At 39.1% G+C, this 18,161-nt stretch overlaps 1 protein-coding gene across 1 annotated transcript; it reads left to right on the forward strand.

The window, feature by feature from the left end:
• Positions 1-500: 500 nt before the first annotated feature.
• On the forward strand, positions 501-11,880 carry cUnh5orf22 (chromosome Un C5orf22 homolog). The gene is made up of 10 exons (XM_084547270.1): positions 501-1,020; positions 4,387-4,532; positions 5,772-5,921; positions 6,213-6,346; positions 6,842-7,152; positions 8,881-8,943; positions 9,134-9,255; positions 10,233-10,299; positions 10,963-11,102; positions 11,202-11,880. Exons 1-10 carry the CDS (start codon positions 952-954, stop codon positions 11,356-11,358), a joined length of 1,359 nt encoding a protein of 452 aa, XP_084403396.1. The 5' UTR covers positions 501-951; the 3' UTR covers positions 11,359-11,880.
• The last annotated feature ends 6,281 nt before the right edge of the window (positions 11,881-18,161 follow it).

Genomic DNA, 18,161 nt, shown 5'->3' on the forward strand with positions numbered 1-18,161 from the left:
AGTATGAGCTGTAATGCTGCTATCCGTGCACCAGCTGTGAATCGCTGCTCATGTTTCTTGTATGTCCACGTTACATCACTGTCTATTAAAATCATATTTTAAGAAATACCTGGAAAAATGCCTTTTTCAAAAAGTTGTCTCATTTAAGCATTAGACTGTGGAACTGTGAGGTCTTGAAGGTATCAATCAATTTTAGTGTTGCACAGCAAAGCAGATAAATATGTTAGGCTCAGATAGCATATGGAATAGTCTTAACTTTTAGCACAGTCATCTTGTCTTTATGTTTTGTACACTACTTTTAACCAATGGGGGGAAAAAAATCTATGTATATGTCTAGTTGTGGGGCTGTGATTCCGAAGGTAAAGCAGGCTGTTCACGAACCGGAAGGTTGAATTATCTGACACTGAACCCTGAGGCGCTTCCACTGGTTGGCACTCGTGTGTGGTAGATGTGTCATTGTAAGTGCTTTGAGTACCAATGAGTGGAAAAGCGCTATATAAATACGAGATATTTTAGGATATATACTGGGATATTTTTTGGGCATATTTTTGTCAAAAATGTTAGAGCCCGTCTAATTTTCTTGTTATGTTTAATATTTGTATGTGGCAAATTTATTTTGTGAAGAAAACTGCGTTCATATTTGGCAACACTATGAACTAAACAGTTTTTTCAGCACAATGCTTTACAGATTTTATAGAAACTTTAGTGCTGTACTAGGAACGTCTTTTCTTTGACTCGCGTTTCTCTCCGGACATCTAAACAAAGCATGTGTCTTTTCCGGTGCGTATGAACTCATGTTAACGACTTCATCCGCTACAGCAGCCCCTGCCAGTTTAAATATCAGACTGTTTCTGGCAGAAACGAAGCGTTATCAGAATGTGTGCTGGAGAGGGAGCTGAATAGTAGCAGTGCGTTGACGCAGGGCTCAAGCTTTAGCTCTTCCCTGTCACAATGAGCCGTGCGCCGCTGAAGAGGGTCTACAAGGAGCTACCAGTGTGGATAGTGGAGGACCACCATGATGTAAGCCTGCTTTCTGTAGGAATACGGCTGTGAAATACAACTGTAATGCTGCGGCTTCTCTCTAAACTTCCACTATAACCAGACTGGCTATAGCTAGCTGTAGCATTCCTATGTCCTCTAGCTTATTAGCACCATAACAAGTTCCTACCAGTCTCCATACTTTGACCACTGAATGAAAACGTTAATAATTTCAAGAATTATTCTCCTACATGGTTACTCTTACACATGACTATTATGTCACAGTGACAGGAGTTTTCTATGTACACTCACTTGCCACTTCATTAGGTCCACTAGTGAAAACTAATGCATTCTAATTTTATAAAAATAACAATAATAAAACGTTTTGTTTGTGGGCGCCTTTCAAGGCACTCAGTGCCACCTTACAAAAGAGAGCAATGTGTAAAACATAAAAATAAAAAAAATATTGTCAAAAACATTGGAACATGTGTAGATAAAACACAGTACAAGCCAGTAGTACTACTGACCACAGAATCTAAAATGAAAACACAAATCAGCAGCTCTCCCAGCTGTTTGAAACAAATGCCGAATACCTTAAACTTCATGAAGATTTTAGTACAGGACTGACATTTTAGAATGTATTTGTTTTTACTATTGTACCTAAGTGAGTGTTTCTTGTATTCACATCTAATATCTAATATCAGATACTGTCAGATATTTCCCTTTTTCAGTGAGTTGAGTATAGAGAACTGGATAATGCCTATGGTCTATGCTGGTCATGTGTCCTGTGTGGCGTGGCTGCATCCATATTGGGCCCAGCACACTGACAGTAAAGCATGCACATTCAGCCAATCAGGTTCCTTGAGCCAGGAGAATAAATTATTATTAGAGGTTTATCCAGATTATGTCAGGTCTGCTGAGTTGGACTGCATTATTTTTTAAATTTGTGCCTAGGGTAACCTTAACCCTAACCAGGTGAGGTAATAATCTAATATTAGTAATACCAGAAGTGAAGTAATATTGGGGATTTAACAATCTTGCTAGTATTCACACATTCCTTCATGCTCTTAGCAGGCTTTGTACCGGCACATATTGAATATCAATCTGTCTTTTTACAGGGGTTAGATGGGACGCAGGCACTGAGCTGAATTTTTCCAGAAAAAATATCCTTGTAACTAATTTGTCAATGAAGGCTTTCTGTTGTGCTGAAGACAGCTGCTGATGTGATTCTGTTGTCCCTGCTGTTTTTCAGTTTGAAACATGAATTTGCAGCAAATTAGTCTCGCTTAACATAATGAAGAACAAGAGAACTTTGTGCAACAGATACATTTAGATCCCAGGTTTTCTCCAGGTGCTCCAGCTTCCTCCCACAGTCCATATACATGATTGCTAGGTTATTTTGTGATTCTGGATTGGCCATAGGTGTCCATGTGAGTGTGAATGGTTGTCTGTCTTTCTGTGTTAGACAGGTGACCTGTCCAGGGTGTACCCTACTTCTCACCCAAAGTAAACTGGTATAGGCTCCAGCTCCCCCATAACTCCATAAGGACCAGCAGTAATAGGCCCAGATCATCAGATTTCGCATTAACGTCCATCCTGGGTAATCCAGTCGCAAGTGACCATCCTTTAGTGCCTATGTTCACACCTGGCATTAAAATGCTTCTCCACATGCGTCTCCAGTCAGCTCTCCAAATCTCAGTTTCGCGCTCTGTATCCAAATAAACATCGACATCATTTGGAGTGTGATATAATATTTTACAGCTGCTGTTTCTAATGGATCTCTACTGCTGTTTCAGAACCAAGAACAGCGTTGTTTTTTGTGTGTACATCATGACTTTGGCACGAACATTTCGTTATTATCTGTTGATCTCTGCCATGATGTTAGTTACACCTGCACAAAACTCAGATTATAACTCAAACTCGGGAAGTTTCCATACGCACCATAATCTCCGGTGATAAAGGGAAATAAAGACAATGGTGATTATTGAGTAAAAATAGTAACTTAACTTCACACGGCTCTTTATACATCAACATGATCACATCAATAATTAATCACATGCTAATACATTTTATAATGTCAGAATCACATGCAGTGTACTTTTATTAAATACTTTCAATTGTTAATTCTTGTTTATTTAATATTTAGTTATCTGACAGCTACATGGACAGAATATTTTAAAAGGCTCCGATTACTAATGAACAGACATAGCAAGTGTGTGGTTATTTTATTTCAACGAATGAGACAAAGCTCAGCCGATGCAATTCAATTCAGTTGAATTCAGTTTTATTTATATAGGGTCAATTACAATACAAATTGTCTGGAGACGCTTTACAAAACCCTGTCTGAAACCTAGCCTGAAGCCCCATGCAAGTGCACCTGTACTTTAAGCTGATCAATTGTGATTGGATGCCCCAGCACATATCTTAATGCAAGGTCTGAACGGGGTCATAGATAATGGATAATGGATGGATATGAGTTAGGCCAAGAATGCTCTCCTTCGTACGCTCATAGAATGGAGTTTGACAGATTCCAAGTGTGCGGTTAAATCTTTTCCACACAAAAGTGCTTTTCTTTTCCTGCCACCCCAGCAGCTTAGCACATTAACGACGAGAAATCTGGCTCTGTCAACAGCAGCGGCTCTTTGGTATCCCTCAGTTTTCCCAGACCATCTGCTCCCATCATTCACATTAAGGAGCTGACTCAGAACTGAGTGGTTCGGGCCATTTGAGTGCTTAGTCATCTCTTGGTTACTCAGTATGACCAGACCATTAACTCTGTGAAGAATCCTGCTGGTTCCAAAGTTCTTATTATTGAGGCCACTGTGCTCTCTTTCTCTCTCTATCGACACCCTGATCTGTCTCTCACTAGTTTTATCATGGTGATCCACAGAGACTTACTTCAACTTTATGGATTGTTCTTGTGCCCTGACATGCAGTGTGAACTGGTAGAAATTTATATCCTTGCGTACTGTAGGTGTTATGTGTGTGCTTCTAAACTATGCCCTGTCAATTCACTGATCTGCATTTCATTTTAAAATGTAGAGGTGAGTGTATCTGAGTGTGGATTGATGGAGAATGTTATCCATTAAAGCTAAATTCTTAACAGGATAAAGTGTGCAAAAAGTGAGGAGGTCTGAATATGTTCTCAATCTGCTAGAAACACCATTACTAGCAAAAGCCCTGCTTTCATAATTTAGTTTTGTAAAAAAGTGCTGAAGTAAAACAACATGTAAAAGTCACTTAAATTGTTCAACTGGAAAAGCTGGGGCTAATTTAAATCTGCTATGTAGTTGGTGAATTTCATTAAAGGCTTAACCTTTAATAACGCATCATATTTGGTTTATTGTATTTTGTCTTTAATTTGAATGACCTAAAATTCCTTATTTAATTCCTTATTATCTTGACTAGGTGGTGTGTCACATCTACAGGGCCATTGCATCCAGACACCTCCCACTAAAGAACATTAAGATGGTTCATTTGGACTCCCATCCTGACCTCCTTATCCCTGTCAACATGTCTGCCGACACTGTCTTTGATAAGGAGAAACTCTTGAGGTATGTTTTGTGTCTTGTACCCATTCATTTGAGACTGCTGTCACAAGCAAAACATCTGGGCCTTCTTTCCTGAAGGCATCTTAAGGGTCAGACAATTATAAAATCAATCCTACAAGGCCTTCTTGCTTTGAGAACTGTTTTAGGTCCATGATATTTAAGATTCACCTGTTGCCTTTGGTCAGTGAAATCTAATGTAATGTAAAATGAGCAATGTTTAAAATAGAAAATAAAACAACACTGACAGAGACAGACCACTGAATTAGCTGATAAGTGGTTTGGCGCTCAATATACAGTTGGTCGCTTATAGCAGTTTGTATGTACCGTAAGATTGGTTTCTGAGCCTAATAAATCATTTTTCAGGGTCCAATCCGCATGTGGACTTCTGAAGCGAGAGAATAACTGTGCACATTTACCCATGTGGCACAGCAGCTGTGACCTCATTATGGGTTGTGTAGACTGATGGGAAAGAAAGTGTCATTTTCATACATTTAAAATGTAATCTGCAATAAGTGTCATTTTGAATGAAGTCTCTGAAAGTACCGTCCCAGTTGATAGTTAATGGGTTACTATAAGGATGAGTCCCATTTCATCTAAACGTAGTTCTTCCATATGAAAGGGAGGTGAAAGAACAAGTGGTATGTTTGTCTTATTCCTCCTGCTTCTCTTCTCTCTTCTCTCTCTTTTCTGTCTCTACCCGGCTGGCCTTCGGCAGATGGGTCCCTCCATATGAGCTGGGCTCTGCTCAAGGTTTCTTCCTGTTAAAAGGGAGTTTTTCTTGCCACTGTCTCCTTAGTGTTAGGGGGTTCTGGGAGGGGTTTTGCAAAGCGTCTTGAGACAGTTTGTATTATTAATGACGCTTTATAAATAAAACTGAATTGATCTGAATTTTGTCCTTTTCGTAGATAGACAGACAACAGATCAGCTTTTTTCTGTATGAAAATCTTTCTAAATGTATTTAAAACGTATTTGCTGTCCAAAGTTGGGAGCACCATAAACACAATTAGTTTACCTCCTTTGTTGGAGACAGAAATGTCAATATCTAGAGATACAAATCCAAAGCTACCCTAAATTATGTAACGAGGATTGCATCAACTAAAAAAGGCCGGTTACCTGTCTGGCTCTTGGCCAGTATTTTTTACTGTGTGTTCAAGTTACTTTTACCCTTGCACAGTATAAATGCGCAGATGTTGGATACAGTAGATGGATGGACAGATACTGTCAGATATTTCCTTTTTTCAGTGAGTTGAGTATAGAGAACTGGATAATGCCTATGGTCTATGCTGGCCATGTTTCCTGTGTGGCGTGGCTGCATCCATATTGGGCCCAGCAGATCAGAGAAGGAGAACACAAGATCTCTGTAGGCAGAGACACCTCCACCACCACCATCAGGTAAGACATATTCTGAAACATCTTCTTCTTCTGTAACCGCTTGTCCTGTGAAGAGTCGCGGGGGGGCTGGAACCTATCCTAGCTGTCATTGGGCGAGGGTTGCGGTACACCCTGGACAGGTTGCCAGTCTATCGCAGGGCATATTCTGAAACAGAGATTTCTAATTGTTTAGCGCAATTAGCATCTAGTGACTGTTGATTTAATCGTTGTCAACTGTGTGCCCTCTCCTCCTCTCTGTCTCTCTGTCTGGTTCCTATGTCTGTGTGTCTGTGCCCTCTCCTCTCTCTGCAGGGTGACCAGTACAGACAACTACTTCCTCAGTGATGGTCTGTATGTCTGTGAGGAGCAGCTAGAAGACTCAAAACCCCTCCAACTGAACGTGGTCAAAGTCAATCCTGTCAACCCAAGTCATGCCTCACTTACCGGTACCTGCTTTGACTATAGGGACTGGGTGGACAGGAGACAGCGGGATAGTGTTTACCACAAATTAGCATTCTTTGGACAGGATTTATTTCTTTATGGGAAGTGGTTGACTTTAATATGATTCTGTGTCTATATGGCTTCCAAATTGTACAAGGCCATGTGTACTTCCACACTTCATGTGCAGAAGTGGACAATGCAGACCTTATGCTGTGTGATCTGAAAGGCATAGAACAAATTTAATTAATAATTTCAGACTTTGCTATCAGGCCTATCAAACAGGGATACAATTCAATTATCATATTATGAATAATATAATGTCTTTATTTTATTTATCATTTAATAGTATTCACTTTATTGATTTTACTTTTGTATTAACTTGCTTGCCTAATTTTCTTCTCTTCATCATCTTTAATTTATTCAGTTTGTCACTCGTGACTCATTCAATTCATTTACATCTCAACCCACCTTCTGCTTTTGCATCTGACGTTTCATTTCAGAACAGAAAACAGACGTGAACACAGAGAGATGTTTTGCCAAGAGACCACGGGCAGAGCAGAGTACAGCTGGGGAAGGCAGCTGCTCACGGCCCCTCTCAGCAACCACTGATACACTGCAACCAGCAGAGGGCAGCAACATCAAGGAAGAACAGGCCAAAAATGGTGCCAGAGATGATGAGAATGATGAAGGATCGACCAGTTACATTGTTAACAGTGTATTGTCATTTCTAAGTGAGACCGACCCGTACATCCTGGACATTGATTTGGATTTCTTCTCATGTAAAAATCCCTTCAAGGAGTTATACACACAGGTACCCCTTAAACACTTTTCACCTCAGCTGCATGTTTAGTTCTATTGCAACTTCTTTTCAAGAAGACACAGTTGTTTTTATATTTATTTTAACCCACAATTATGCATTTTATAAAACGTTCACAGATGCATGATAGTGCTTTGAGCCAATTTATTTTTAATGCACGTTGCTTGAATTATTATTCTTAGTAGGACCTATGGTATACTGTCTGAAACTGTTGTAAAGGTCCTTTGAAATGACAATTTAAATTCCCTGGAAAACAGGAGAAGTCATTATAATCATAGCTTTACAGGTCGTGAGTTACACATATTTATAACATCATGAAAATACTGATTGGGCTTTTACAAGGCTCCAGCAGACCCCCACGACCCTTAACAGGAATAAGCGGGTATAGAAGATGAATGAATGAACTTCCAAGATGGAAGGGTTAATGAAGGTTATTGTATGGGTATCATGCTGTTTTCAAAAAAACATTGCAAAAAGCTGATTCCAAATATACTGCAAGATATGAGCGTTCATGTATTTTATATACAACACAAACATTTGGTAATTACAAATCAACTTTATTTTGCTTGGTGATACATTTTCTCTCCTTTTCCCGTCACCATGTGAATGTACTTGCTTGCATCTTTTTCATATTTCTAATGCAAATTTTCAGGCAGTATTCACTTATGCCAAGGTCAAAGGCACCACAGGCAGGATACTTCTCTGGTCCGTTTGTTGAAATTAAATCAGTTAAGCCTGACTAAGAGAAATCCCTCAGGTTGGGTGAGTGGGATGCAGAATAAACAGAAAAAGATAGAGCTAAGATAATGTCAGAAAAAAGTAGTAGGCCAGGCTATATTTAGATTACTAAGGATAATCACCTCAAAATCAAACAATGATATAATTAAGTCACTTTTTTCTTTTTCTGGGGTGTCTAAAGGGGCTGGAGGAGGTCTATAGCCTCCAATTACTGTTACTGAATTATAGTGCCCTTAAATATTAAATGGTCACATCTGAAGATCACCCCTTAGCATAGATACAGTAGTTAATGTCTTCAGAGCTAAGATAGGCCTCAATGAGATGTAATAGATATTTAATAACTTTATGCATTTCACACAAGTTAAATAGAAGACTGCTGTAATATAATTGCACGTTCTAATGATATGGTCAATTGAAGTAATGCAACTGCAGTTAAGCAGCGGAAAAAGATTTTGATAAAAACCTCATTTGCCCATCATGAGACGATGTACATCCAAGCTTTTGTAGCTGGCAGCGGTTCCACTTTTACTTTAGAGGTGCTGAACACCCACTGACAGCTGACAGTCTTGAAGAAATACAGTTTACATCAAACATGTCTGCCAGTGGCAGGCAAGAGAAAATCTTCATTCTTTTGTCTTTTTCATGCTTGTTTTGGGGAAACAGAATTCAACGTGTCTTGCTGCAGACACCCTGACATATCCCAGTACAGAACTCAAACATTCAGACGCCAGTACATTTCAGTGTCATTTAAATTCAGCATTGTCTAACAGAAAGCTCAAACCACCAATTATTACAAAAAGGGGAAATGGTGTGAAGTTTTAGACAGACCTAACATGATCTGCATGAGCACTGTATACTGTACATTAGACGCAGCTGCCATTTCATTTAGCCAAAATATGGGTGTGTGTCCATGTAATGCTATGTTCATGAGGATCTCACTGTGGTTGAATATTAAGAGGAAATCTATGTTGTGTCTGTGTCCAGGAAGAATACACCATCCTAAAGGAGCTCTACAACTTCAGAGGACCAGGTCTGAATGCAGATCAGGTCAGACATCCTGTTCTACCAGAAGGTTTCATAAAATAATAATGTTGTATTCCTTGAAGACTGTTTTTAGTAAATCTCCTGTATTTTCGAGTCATACGCCAAAAAACAATATAAAACAAATAACTGAATCAGTATTGCCGTATCTTCTGCTGTGGCGACTGACATGAGGTGTGTGTGTGTGTGTGCACAGGACGAGCTCGACGACTGCGTAGATCGTCGTATACGTCAGTTAGAAGACCTGGAAGCAGCATTTGTTGATCTGTTAGAGGATGATGGAGAAGAGACGGTCACACGCTGGGCCAGCAATCCAGGGTAAGGTTTCTGTGGATTTCATTTTTCATGACATGAGTTGACAGTTAAACAATATAGTGACTGTCTTATGAAGGAAATTACTCAGAATTTTCACATAAAATAGTATTTAATCTGCAGTCTGCATGTTTTATGAGACAATTTTAAAACAGTTTCTTAAACTGATCTGTCAGTTAATTGCTAACAATGAATGAAATGCAGGGATGATTTACCCTATAGTCTAGTCAAACCATTTGTGCATATTTTGTATGGATTTAATGAACAACAAATAATACAATTTTGAGTTTAGTGACCTGACTTCTGTTGCTATACAAAGATTGGCCCATTAAACACAGAAGACAGCTGTGTTGGACACATCTGCCAATTCAATCGAATCATTTTTTTATCAAAAGAGTTGTAGCTGAAACCTACCGCTACCACTGACTTTCATCTTACTGATTCTGTGTAAAATGTTTTACACATATCCTGTCTACATGATGAAGAGACTATTGGTAATGTTAGGCTGGAAACAGCTGGTCTAACATCGCTACACAGCTGCAACAGATGTGCACAAATACTGTCTTTCATCAGTCAGCAATAATTAGGTTGGTTAGTTAACATATTTTCAGTTCATGAGATTATTATAGACTGTTAATTGGTTAATAGTCACAACAACACTGGCTGATGGTGTTTCCTTTTATTTTTATTGTGTCAATGCCACAATAAAAAACTTGAAATACTGTGAAATCTGGCAGGACAAACAAAAGGAGAACCCACATGACCGTTTATTATGGATGAGTAGCTGTCAGCTGTCAGCCAAGCAGGGACTCTTTTGGGCTGTAGTCTGTCTCCCTAAACTTTAGGGCTCCAGTGATAATGCAGGGAGGGGAACTAAGTTCTTCTTAAGTATTCGGTCTTCCAGGGAAAGTCACTGTGGTGTAAACACATCCTAGTAAACGTGAGTGAGTATGACCTTTCTCTGCTGTTCATGTTTTTTTCAGCATGGCATCATTAGCCCAGCTGGTTTCCAGTCTGAAGGCCAGAAATCCATGTCCTGACTATGAGATGGTAAGAATAATGTTCTGTAACTATATATACCACTAATATGACAACCAGACTGTGTTGTAGGTTGAATGTAGTTTGAATGCATTAACCTGTCACTACATTAAGAATCAAGCAAATGGTCAAATATCTGAAAACTAAAGGCATTCCCATCAGTACTTTGTGCTAACAAATTAAACTTAGGTGGTAGAACAATGAGTTAAATCACTCATTGTTCTGGACAGATTATAAATGTAGATAAATTACAGTGTTGTCATAAACAAACAGACATAGATAGATAGATAGATAGATAGATAGATAGAGCGTATATATGAGTATATGTATGAAACTATACAATAAATACCATGTAAAATATTGGAGATATATAAGATATTTAATTTTTAAGATATATTAAATATATAATTCTGTATAAGTAGCAGAGCAACCAGAGTTGCTTAGTTGTTTCCTCACAGGGAGGTGTTGTAGAGTCTTATGGCCTGAGGGACAGAGACAGCAGTCTGTCACTGAACAAGCTTCTCTGTCTGGTGTAGAGGGTGGTGGACATTGTTCATGATTGATCAGAGTTTAGAAAGATAAACTGGACAAACAGAGAGAAACTGAATAAACATCCTCTGTTCTTCTCCTGTGTTTCATCTCATTTGATCTCCCTCATTCCACCCACTCTCTCAGGTTCATCAGGCAGGGCTGACCTGTGACTCAGTGGAGCTGCCTCATCACATCAGCACAGATGAGGAGATTGACAGACTGATCTCAGCGGTGCAGCTCTTCTTGAAGGATCTGCCTACCCCCACACTGGTGACTATGTCCAGGTGAATAATACAACCGCACAGATTACACAGTTAGAGATTTATTCTGTCTTGTGAAAAGAGACCTTAAATGTCCGTGTTAATGTGTGTGTGTGTTTTCAGGTCAAGTCTAGATGAATACTGTCCACTAGAGCAGGTGGATTCACTCCAGAGCAGAGTAGTGGCCATACTGGAGGGCCTGTATGGAGCACTGGACTTACACAAGGACTATGAAAACAGCAGCACAGAGACCCAAACCTGCCAACCACAAGCCTCGTAACAGACAGATACATCAGATGGAAAATGACGTGTTTTTCTGAAGTACACATCTGTCTCATCAGTCAAAGGCTGGAACATGTTTTTTGAGTTAGTCATGATGACTGTATGTGAAGTGTTAATGTTTGAAGTGGCCATAGATCTTCTGCATCCTGCTGCTCTGTGTTTTCATTTGCAGCGGAAATGTGCCCTCAAACAAATCCAGTACTTAGCTGCTGCTCTAGGAAGTAACTGAATCCCTTTTGTTTTAAACTATATGGATTGTTTGTGAGCCATATTCAAAGTTTGACATTTTCAGAAGGAACCAGTGGGCTTGGGGTTTGTGCTGTGGACTACAGACACAGTAGGGAAGTACTGGGTTGGCACCAGCATAAACAAGGATATTTAGTGTGGACATGTTCTAAATGTAGATCTGATTTTCAATTATTGAGTTGTGGAAATGAATGTATTAAGAGTTTTGGATTTTGTCATCATAAGAGAAACAATGTTACTCTGTTAAACTTGAAGATAAATTATTCTGACAACAGCCTGAAGATCTTTAGTTTCTCACTGCTGTTACATTTTCATTCTTTTTTAGAACTAATTTATGCAAATGTATAAAAGCTAATTTTACAAACCCAGATAAGATTTTGATGTGTTGGAACACACTGAATTCACTTCTCCCAGAACACCTACGGTGTTGTAAGTTTTTGCAAAGATCTTGAACCTTTGAAGCAAGTAACATTAATTCAAACTTGGCTTTCACAAGGCTGTAAAAAGTCTGTATGACACATGGTATTCCAGACATCCATCTTCCTTCCCCTTGAAGAATCCCAAGATGTTCCCACGCTGCTCGAGATAAATAGTTTCCAGTCTCATCTAGCTGACCTTGACCAGTGAACTTCAAATGGGAGATTCACAGGAGGCATCCTCACCAGATCTGAACCATCTCAACTTGCCTTGTGATGTGCAGGAGCAGTGCCTGAGCCCTGCCACCCTACAGAGACACCTCATTGTAGCTGCTTGTGTCCACTATATCATTGATTCTTCTGCCAAAGCCACTGCACCAAACTCCCTGTACATCTCCTGCTGGATTTCATCATGTGAACAACACCTCAAGGTACTTGATCAGTTTTGCTTGGAGCAGCAGCTTAACCCCAGCTTGAAGAGAGCAATCCACCACTTTAGGACAGGACACTACAGCCTCCGATTCAGAGATAAATGCCTGCCTTTTCCTGCTGTCCAGCTTACCCTGCACCCGTCCCCAGTGTCTTCCGCCCACAGGAAGGTGGCTCCATGTTGTTTCTTCAAGTGTTATGTGGCAAAGCCCAATGGAGCCTGGCTAACAGATTCTCATTTGCAGGCTCCCCTCCCAGGTATATTTCGAATCAGCAGATCCTACTTTCTTGAGTCATCAAGCTTCAGTGAATCACTCTTAGTCGGCCTCTGACGACATAGCTCCTAGCACCAAAGAGTCACACAAACCCCTCCACCACATTTGATTTATCACAGATATCAGAACTTTTGTACATTTAGTTTGAAATTGTCAAATTATACAGTGACAATAAAAACAAATGTGACACACTTTATATTTTAGAACTTGACTATGTGGTTGCCTACTCACAGAGGTTTTTCGGAAGTTTGCCTCATAACAGGATGTCTGACTAGACATGTGTCACTTTGTGTAGGATGCAGTTTGTGCTTGTTTGGGATTATTTTACTTAATACATCCAGTGGGAGTGACTTCCTGCACTTGTGAAAGGCAGAGGTCACATGTAACTCATCCATGTGACTGGAGGCTGTTTGTTTGTTTGTTTGCTTCATATCACCCATGTGCAGTACATAGTTGTATTTGTATTATTATTTTAATGTATGTGTTTGGACAATTCCTGACGCCGTCTCTCCCTTCCACGCCCTGCTTGTAATACCGGGTTGTACTGTTCTCTTACAAAGGAAAACCAATTTGAAGTATACAGCTTCCATGTGTATGAAATGGGTATGAGCTTATTGTCATTGTGTGAGTATTGGTGCCAATAAGTCACAAAAGATCAGCACATAAATACTGGAAACACTCTTGAGAACATTTAGAAAGAGTGTCTCATGTTTGTCCAAAGACAGATGTTTACTTAGTAGTGTTGGGAGTAACGCGTTACAAAAGTAATGTAATTACTGTAATGTATTGCTTTTTGCTGTAACGCGGTAATGTAAGGCATTCCAAAAGAAAAAAAGGGTAATATTTTACTCGGTACAAAGGTCAGTAACGCGCGTTACACTGCATTTTCACCCGAAATTAATTGGTGTTTTCTTTTTATACTATCGCCAATAACACCGCGAGATCAGCAGAGGAGAAAATTTCAGCGCAAATTGTAAAACGTTTCTTCCTGTAGGGCTGAAGCAGGCTCGACGTCGGACAGCAGTACCCCGTTTAGGGTGCTCAAGCACCCCTAAACTTTGTCCCAGCACCCCTAAAAATAAGAGTTAAAAAAAAATGGTTGCTTTATTTTAAAATGGTTTGTCTGTGATAAAATTACAAAAAATAGCACAATCGAAGAAAGTATGTGGTTTAAAAATAATATTTTAACGAGGAAATGCAGTACCCCCCCCCCACCCCCCCCAGTGGTATGATCCTCTCTCGTTTACCCCTCCCTCCCCCACGCACGCAGCGCGCACACACCTTAGGTTTGGCTGACCACCTGAGGGGCGTGGCTCCTATAAGTTACCAAACGATCTATTTACTTTATCACTCCACCAACACATTCCAGTCATTAGCACCAGCCCAAACTTTTACTGTTGTTGTTATTGTTCAGTAGGAGTTTACTAGCTGACGTTTCTCTCTCTCTGGTAAGCTAATAGTGCAGGTTGTCAATCAACCTTTGTTTATATTAAGCTTTTGGTTTGTGCATATGTGTTGATGTTAAAGCCAAGGTTTAAGACTAATACTGCCTATCTACAGAGGACATCTACAGCTTTTGCAATGATAACAGATGTAAAGGGGTGGGGCTTTGGTACCTTTCTCTTTCTCATTAAGGACAATGTCATCCATCAGTTATATGAAATCTTAAAAAACTTATTTAATTTTTTTTTCTCAGCATTCTAATTACCTTACAAAGATTGGGGAATTAAAAAAATTGTGACTGGATAATATTTCTTTTCCTGGTAGTCAGGAGATTAGCTTGCTAGGGGTTGCTTTTTTGATGTTTATTGACCTTAAGTTTGTTTTGCACTTGTTGTTCCTACCTCATCTTCTCATTTAAATGCAATTTCTTTTCTTTATTTTTTAAACTGCGCCTATTACATTCTTCTGTTGTTAGCCTTAAGCCTAGGAGCATAATAAGATACATTTAGAATAAGTATATATATATTTCCAGTTATTTTGGTGAAAGTAACTTAAAAGTAATGCAGTAGTAGTGTAATGCCTTACAATTCAGAGACAGAAATATTATAATGTAATGAATTACTTTGAAATGACAGTAACAAGTAATACATAATGTATTACGTTTTTGAAGTAACTTGCCCAACACTGTTACTTAGAATTTCTTTTTAATTTGAAATAATTTGTTTTTAATTTGGCTTTAAATCCTAGGTATAATTGTTTGCTTGTAAAATACAGTAATGGTTGGGCTCTGTCTCTGTCACATCTTTTACACAGAATACCAGAAAAAACTGGTATCAGTCATGACCACCCTCTCCACCACACAATAGACAGACAACGGAGCACCTTCTCCAGATGGCTAAGACAACTTTGTTGTCTCAAAGAACGCTACAGGAAATCTTTCGTGCCTCAAGCCATCATCTGTGTATGACTTCTGTTTTTCTTGCACATTTGCACATGGTTGTTTGGTTATTGGTTGTAAATTCATTTCATTTCATTGCAATTTAATTTAATTTTTAAATATTCACTTGCCTGTCCATTGCTGCTGCAACAGTGAAATTTCCCAGTTTGGGATTAATAAAGAAACTATCTATCCATCTATCCATCTATCCATCTATCATCCATCCATCCATCCATCCATCCATCCATCTTCAATATAAAACTGCGCCAAACCACTGTTTCCTCCTGTATTTCAATTAATGTAATTTAAGACCAAACCTTGAGAGACTGGTGTGAGAATGGGACTGACCGTTGGTCATTCTGGAATAACAGGCGAAGTTCAGTGATTAGCGTGTTTAAATGTTTTCAGGAGCCCTTCATCGGGACAGGCAAACAAAGCAAGTGTTTGGGATCAATGTGAAGAAAAAAAACAAAAAACAGGTTGGTCCCTGTATTGCTACTTCTTTGTATATTTTTAATGACAACCATAAACACCTTAAATCCAAAAAGACCCTATGGTGCATTGACAATTGCACAACCCCTCCTAGGGCCACCTTCTTTCTACACTATGACAGGTTTGTCTAGTTTGGACCTGGGAGACGGCATACGTCTTTGCCTGGGGCTGCCCAGAAGCTGGGATCACCACTGAATGTTTCTACATTTCTACATTTTGAACAAGGGAAGACTGACAGGATCACAGTAGCATGAGTAAGGACAGACAGCAAGGCTGCTCTAGTCTAACACAATTGCATCATTATCCATGGCAGGGGCCTTCTAGATGAGGTCAAACTGATTCAGGTTAGAGGCCCAGCAGTCATTTAAAATGGAACATAGCTAGACCTCGGAGATCTGGGGAGGTTTTAGCCTCTAGGGCAGATTGCTTCTGACTCTTGGAGTCCTCTCAAAAACAGTATCCTCAGAAAGCATGCTAGACTCAGTTCAGTTTTTCAAAAGATTTCTATAGTTAATCACACATTCATAATTCAGTAACACTCTTCGTGATCAGCTCTTCCTAATCAGAGCTTAGACAGCATTTGACTCCCTACACAAAGCCTTCAAATAGAACAATGAGGGACTATTTTCACTGTTTGGACTGCACCACCTTAAAATAAGATGTGAAGTAAGAAGTTTTTATAGTTTAACTGGTGTGTGAAAGAACTGACTGGATATTGCAAACATTTATTAGAATTATTTGTTATCATTTTGTCACTCCTCAGAATGGTTGAATGGTTGTCTGTCTCTCTGTGTTAGCCCTGCAATAGACCTGTCCAGGGTTTAACTCTTTTTCTGCTTTTGTTTTTCAGGAGAGTCAGAGAGTCTGATTTCAGCCTATCAATCCATTGGTTTGCAGTTCTTAGTTGTTCAGATGTATCTCGGGTTCAGATTGCATTTTTCCAAAAACTAATCTCTCTGCTTTTGTAAAATACTCTCAAACTTTCTGTTTTTGTTTTGCAGGATTTAACTGATGTTTCTGGTATTTTTCCAGAAAATAATCTCAGTGTTTCTGTTTTTGTTTTTCAGGATTTAACTCATGTTTCTTGTATTTTTCCAAAAAATTTTCTCTCCGCTTTTGTTTTTCAGGATTTTCGAAAATACTCTCAAACTTTCTGTTTTTGTTTTTCCATGATTTAACTGATGTTTCTGGTATTTTTCCAGAAAATAATCTCAGTGTTTCTGTATCTCCTCAAAATGAAATGATTTGAAAATAATTATTGGTTCATGTTCATCAGTTCATCAATTGTGATGTTCTTGCAGTTTATTGTAATCTTACTTGACATTATTTGTTATTTACTTTGTAATTTATTTTTAATAATCCTGATGTTTGGAAAAGGTTTGAACTTTTTTAACTCAAAACTTCAGAAAAATTAAGCACTCTTGTTTCATCTTTTACCACAGTAATGACAAATGGTCTTCACACGAACATTGTTTTCTACCTTAACGGTACTCAAAGGGCTTTACAGAATTTCTCATTCACCTGTTTACACACACAGACCAATGATGGAATCTGCCATGCACGGTTCTTGTCTGTCGTTAGGAGCAGCTTTGGGTTCAGTGTCACAAGGATTGAACTGCAGAAAAGTTTACATTAACATATACTTGCACAGCTTGAAGCACTTAAAGGATTTGATGATCACCTTCAGAGATCAAGTGGAGACTCAATGGGTCAGGGCTGTTTTGGTTTCAATATGGAGAGATAGAAAATATTCATTCATTCATTCATTCATTCATTCATTCATAGTAGATGTGAGGAGGAATAATCACATCAGATGTGTAATAGTTATGTTTAATATGTAAACTACTACATACATACAGCACAGAGAAACATAAAGATAGACAATATAAAAGACTACAATGACAGTGTTTCTCCAGTTCAAAGGCTGTAAAAGCTGAAAAGATCTTTAACAAGAGGCTCTGGTTCCCCCTACAGATCTCTGCCCTACATTACAATAACAAAGCCAATCAAGACAGGAGGCACTTGTGAGGCTCAGTGTCTTAGTGTCTAACTCATAAGATACTGGATTAACTTGTATGACCCCAGACACCCTGAATGGCTGCCCACTGCTCCAAGTGAACTCACTTCTCTTTGTACAAATGGATGGGTTAAAACAGAGACCAGACTCCTTGTATGTGAATGTATGCTTGGTCATGTTGTATGACTGTATCCCCAGTTTGCTTGAAATAAATTAAACCCATCAGGTTAAAACTTCCAGATGAATCTTTCTCAAACCCTATGAGCTTCAGGAACAAGCACAAGATGGAGAGTTCAACTAGTTGACACAAAATAGCCAGCAGCTTCAGAGACAAAAGAAAATGAGCAGTGGCGGTAAAGACACTTCAACGCTGAAATCATCAGAGTGATGCAGAACCAAAGACAGACATCCAGAAGATGGAGGCAGAGAGCTAAACAAAGTACAAGGAGCATGGAAAGGATGACTGAACGACGAGGGAGTAATATTAAGCTGGTGAAAAGAAACTTCATAGGTGTAAAAATCATCAAGGTGGGGAAATTGTGGACA

This window comes from Chelon labrosus (assembly GCF_963514085.1).
Source record: "Chelon labrosus genome assembly, chromosome: 6".
NCBI classification, from domain to species: Eukaryota; Metazoa; Chordata; class Actinopteri; order Mugiliformes; family Mugilidae; genus Chelon; species Chelon labrosus.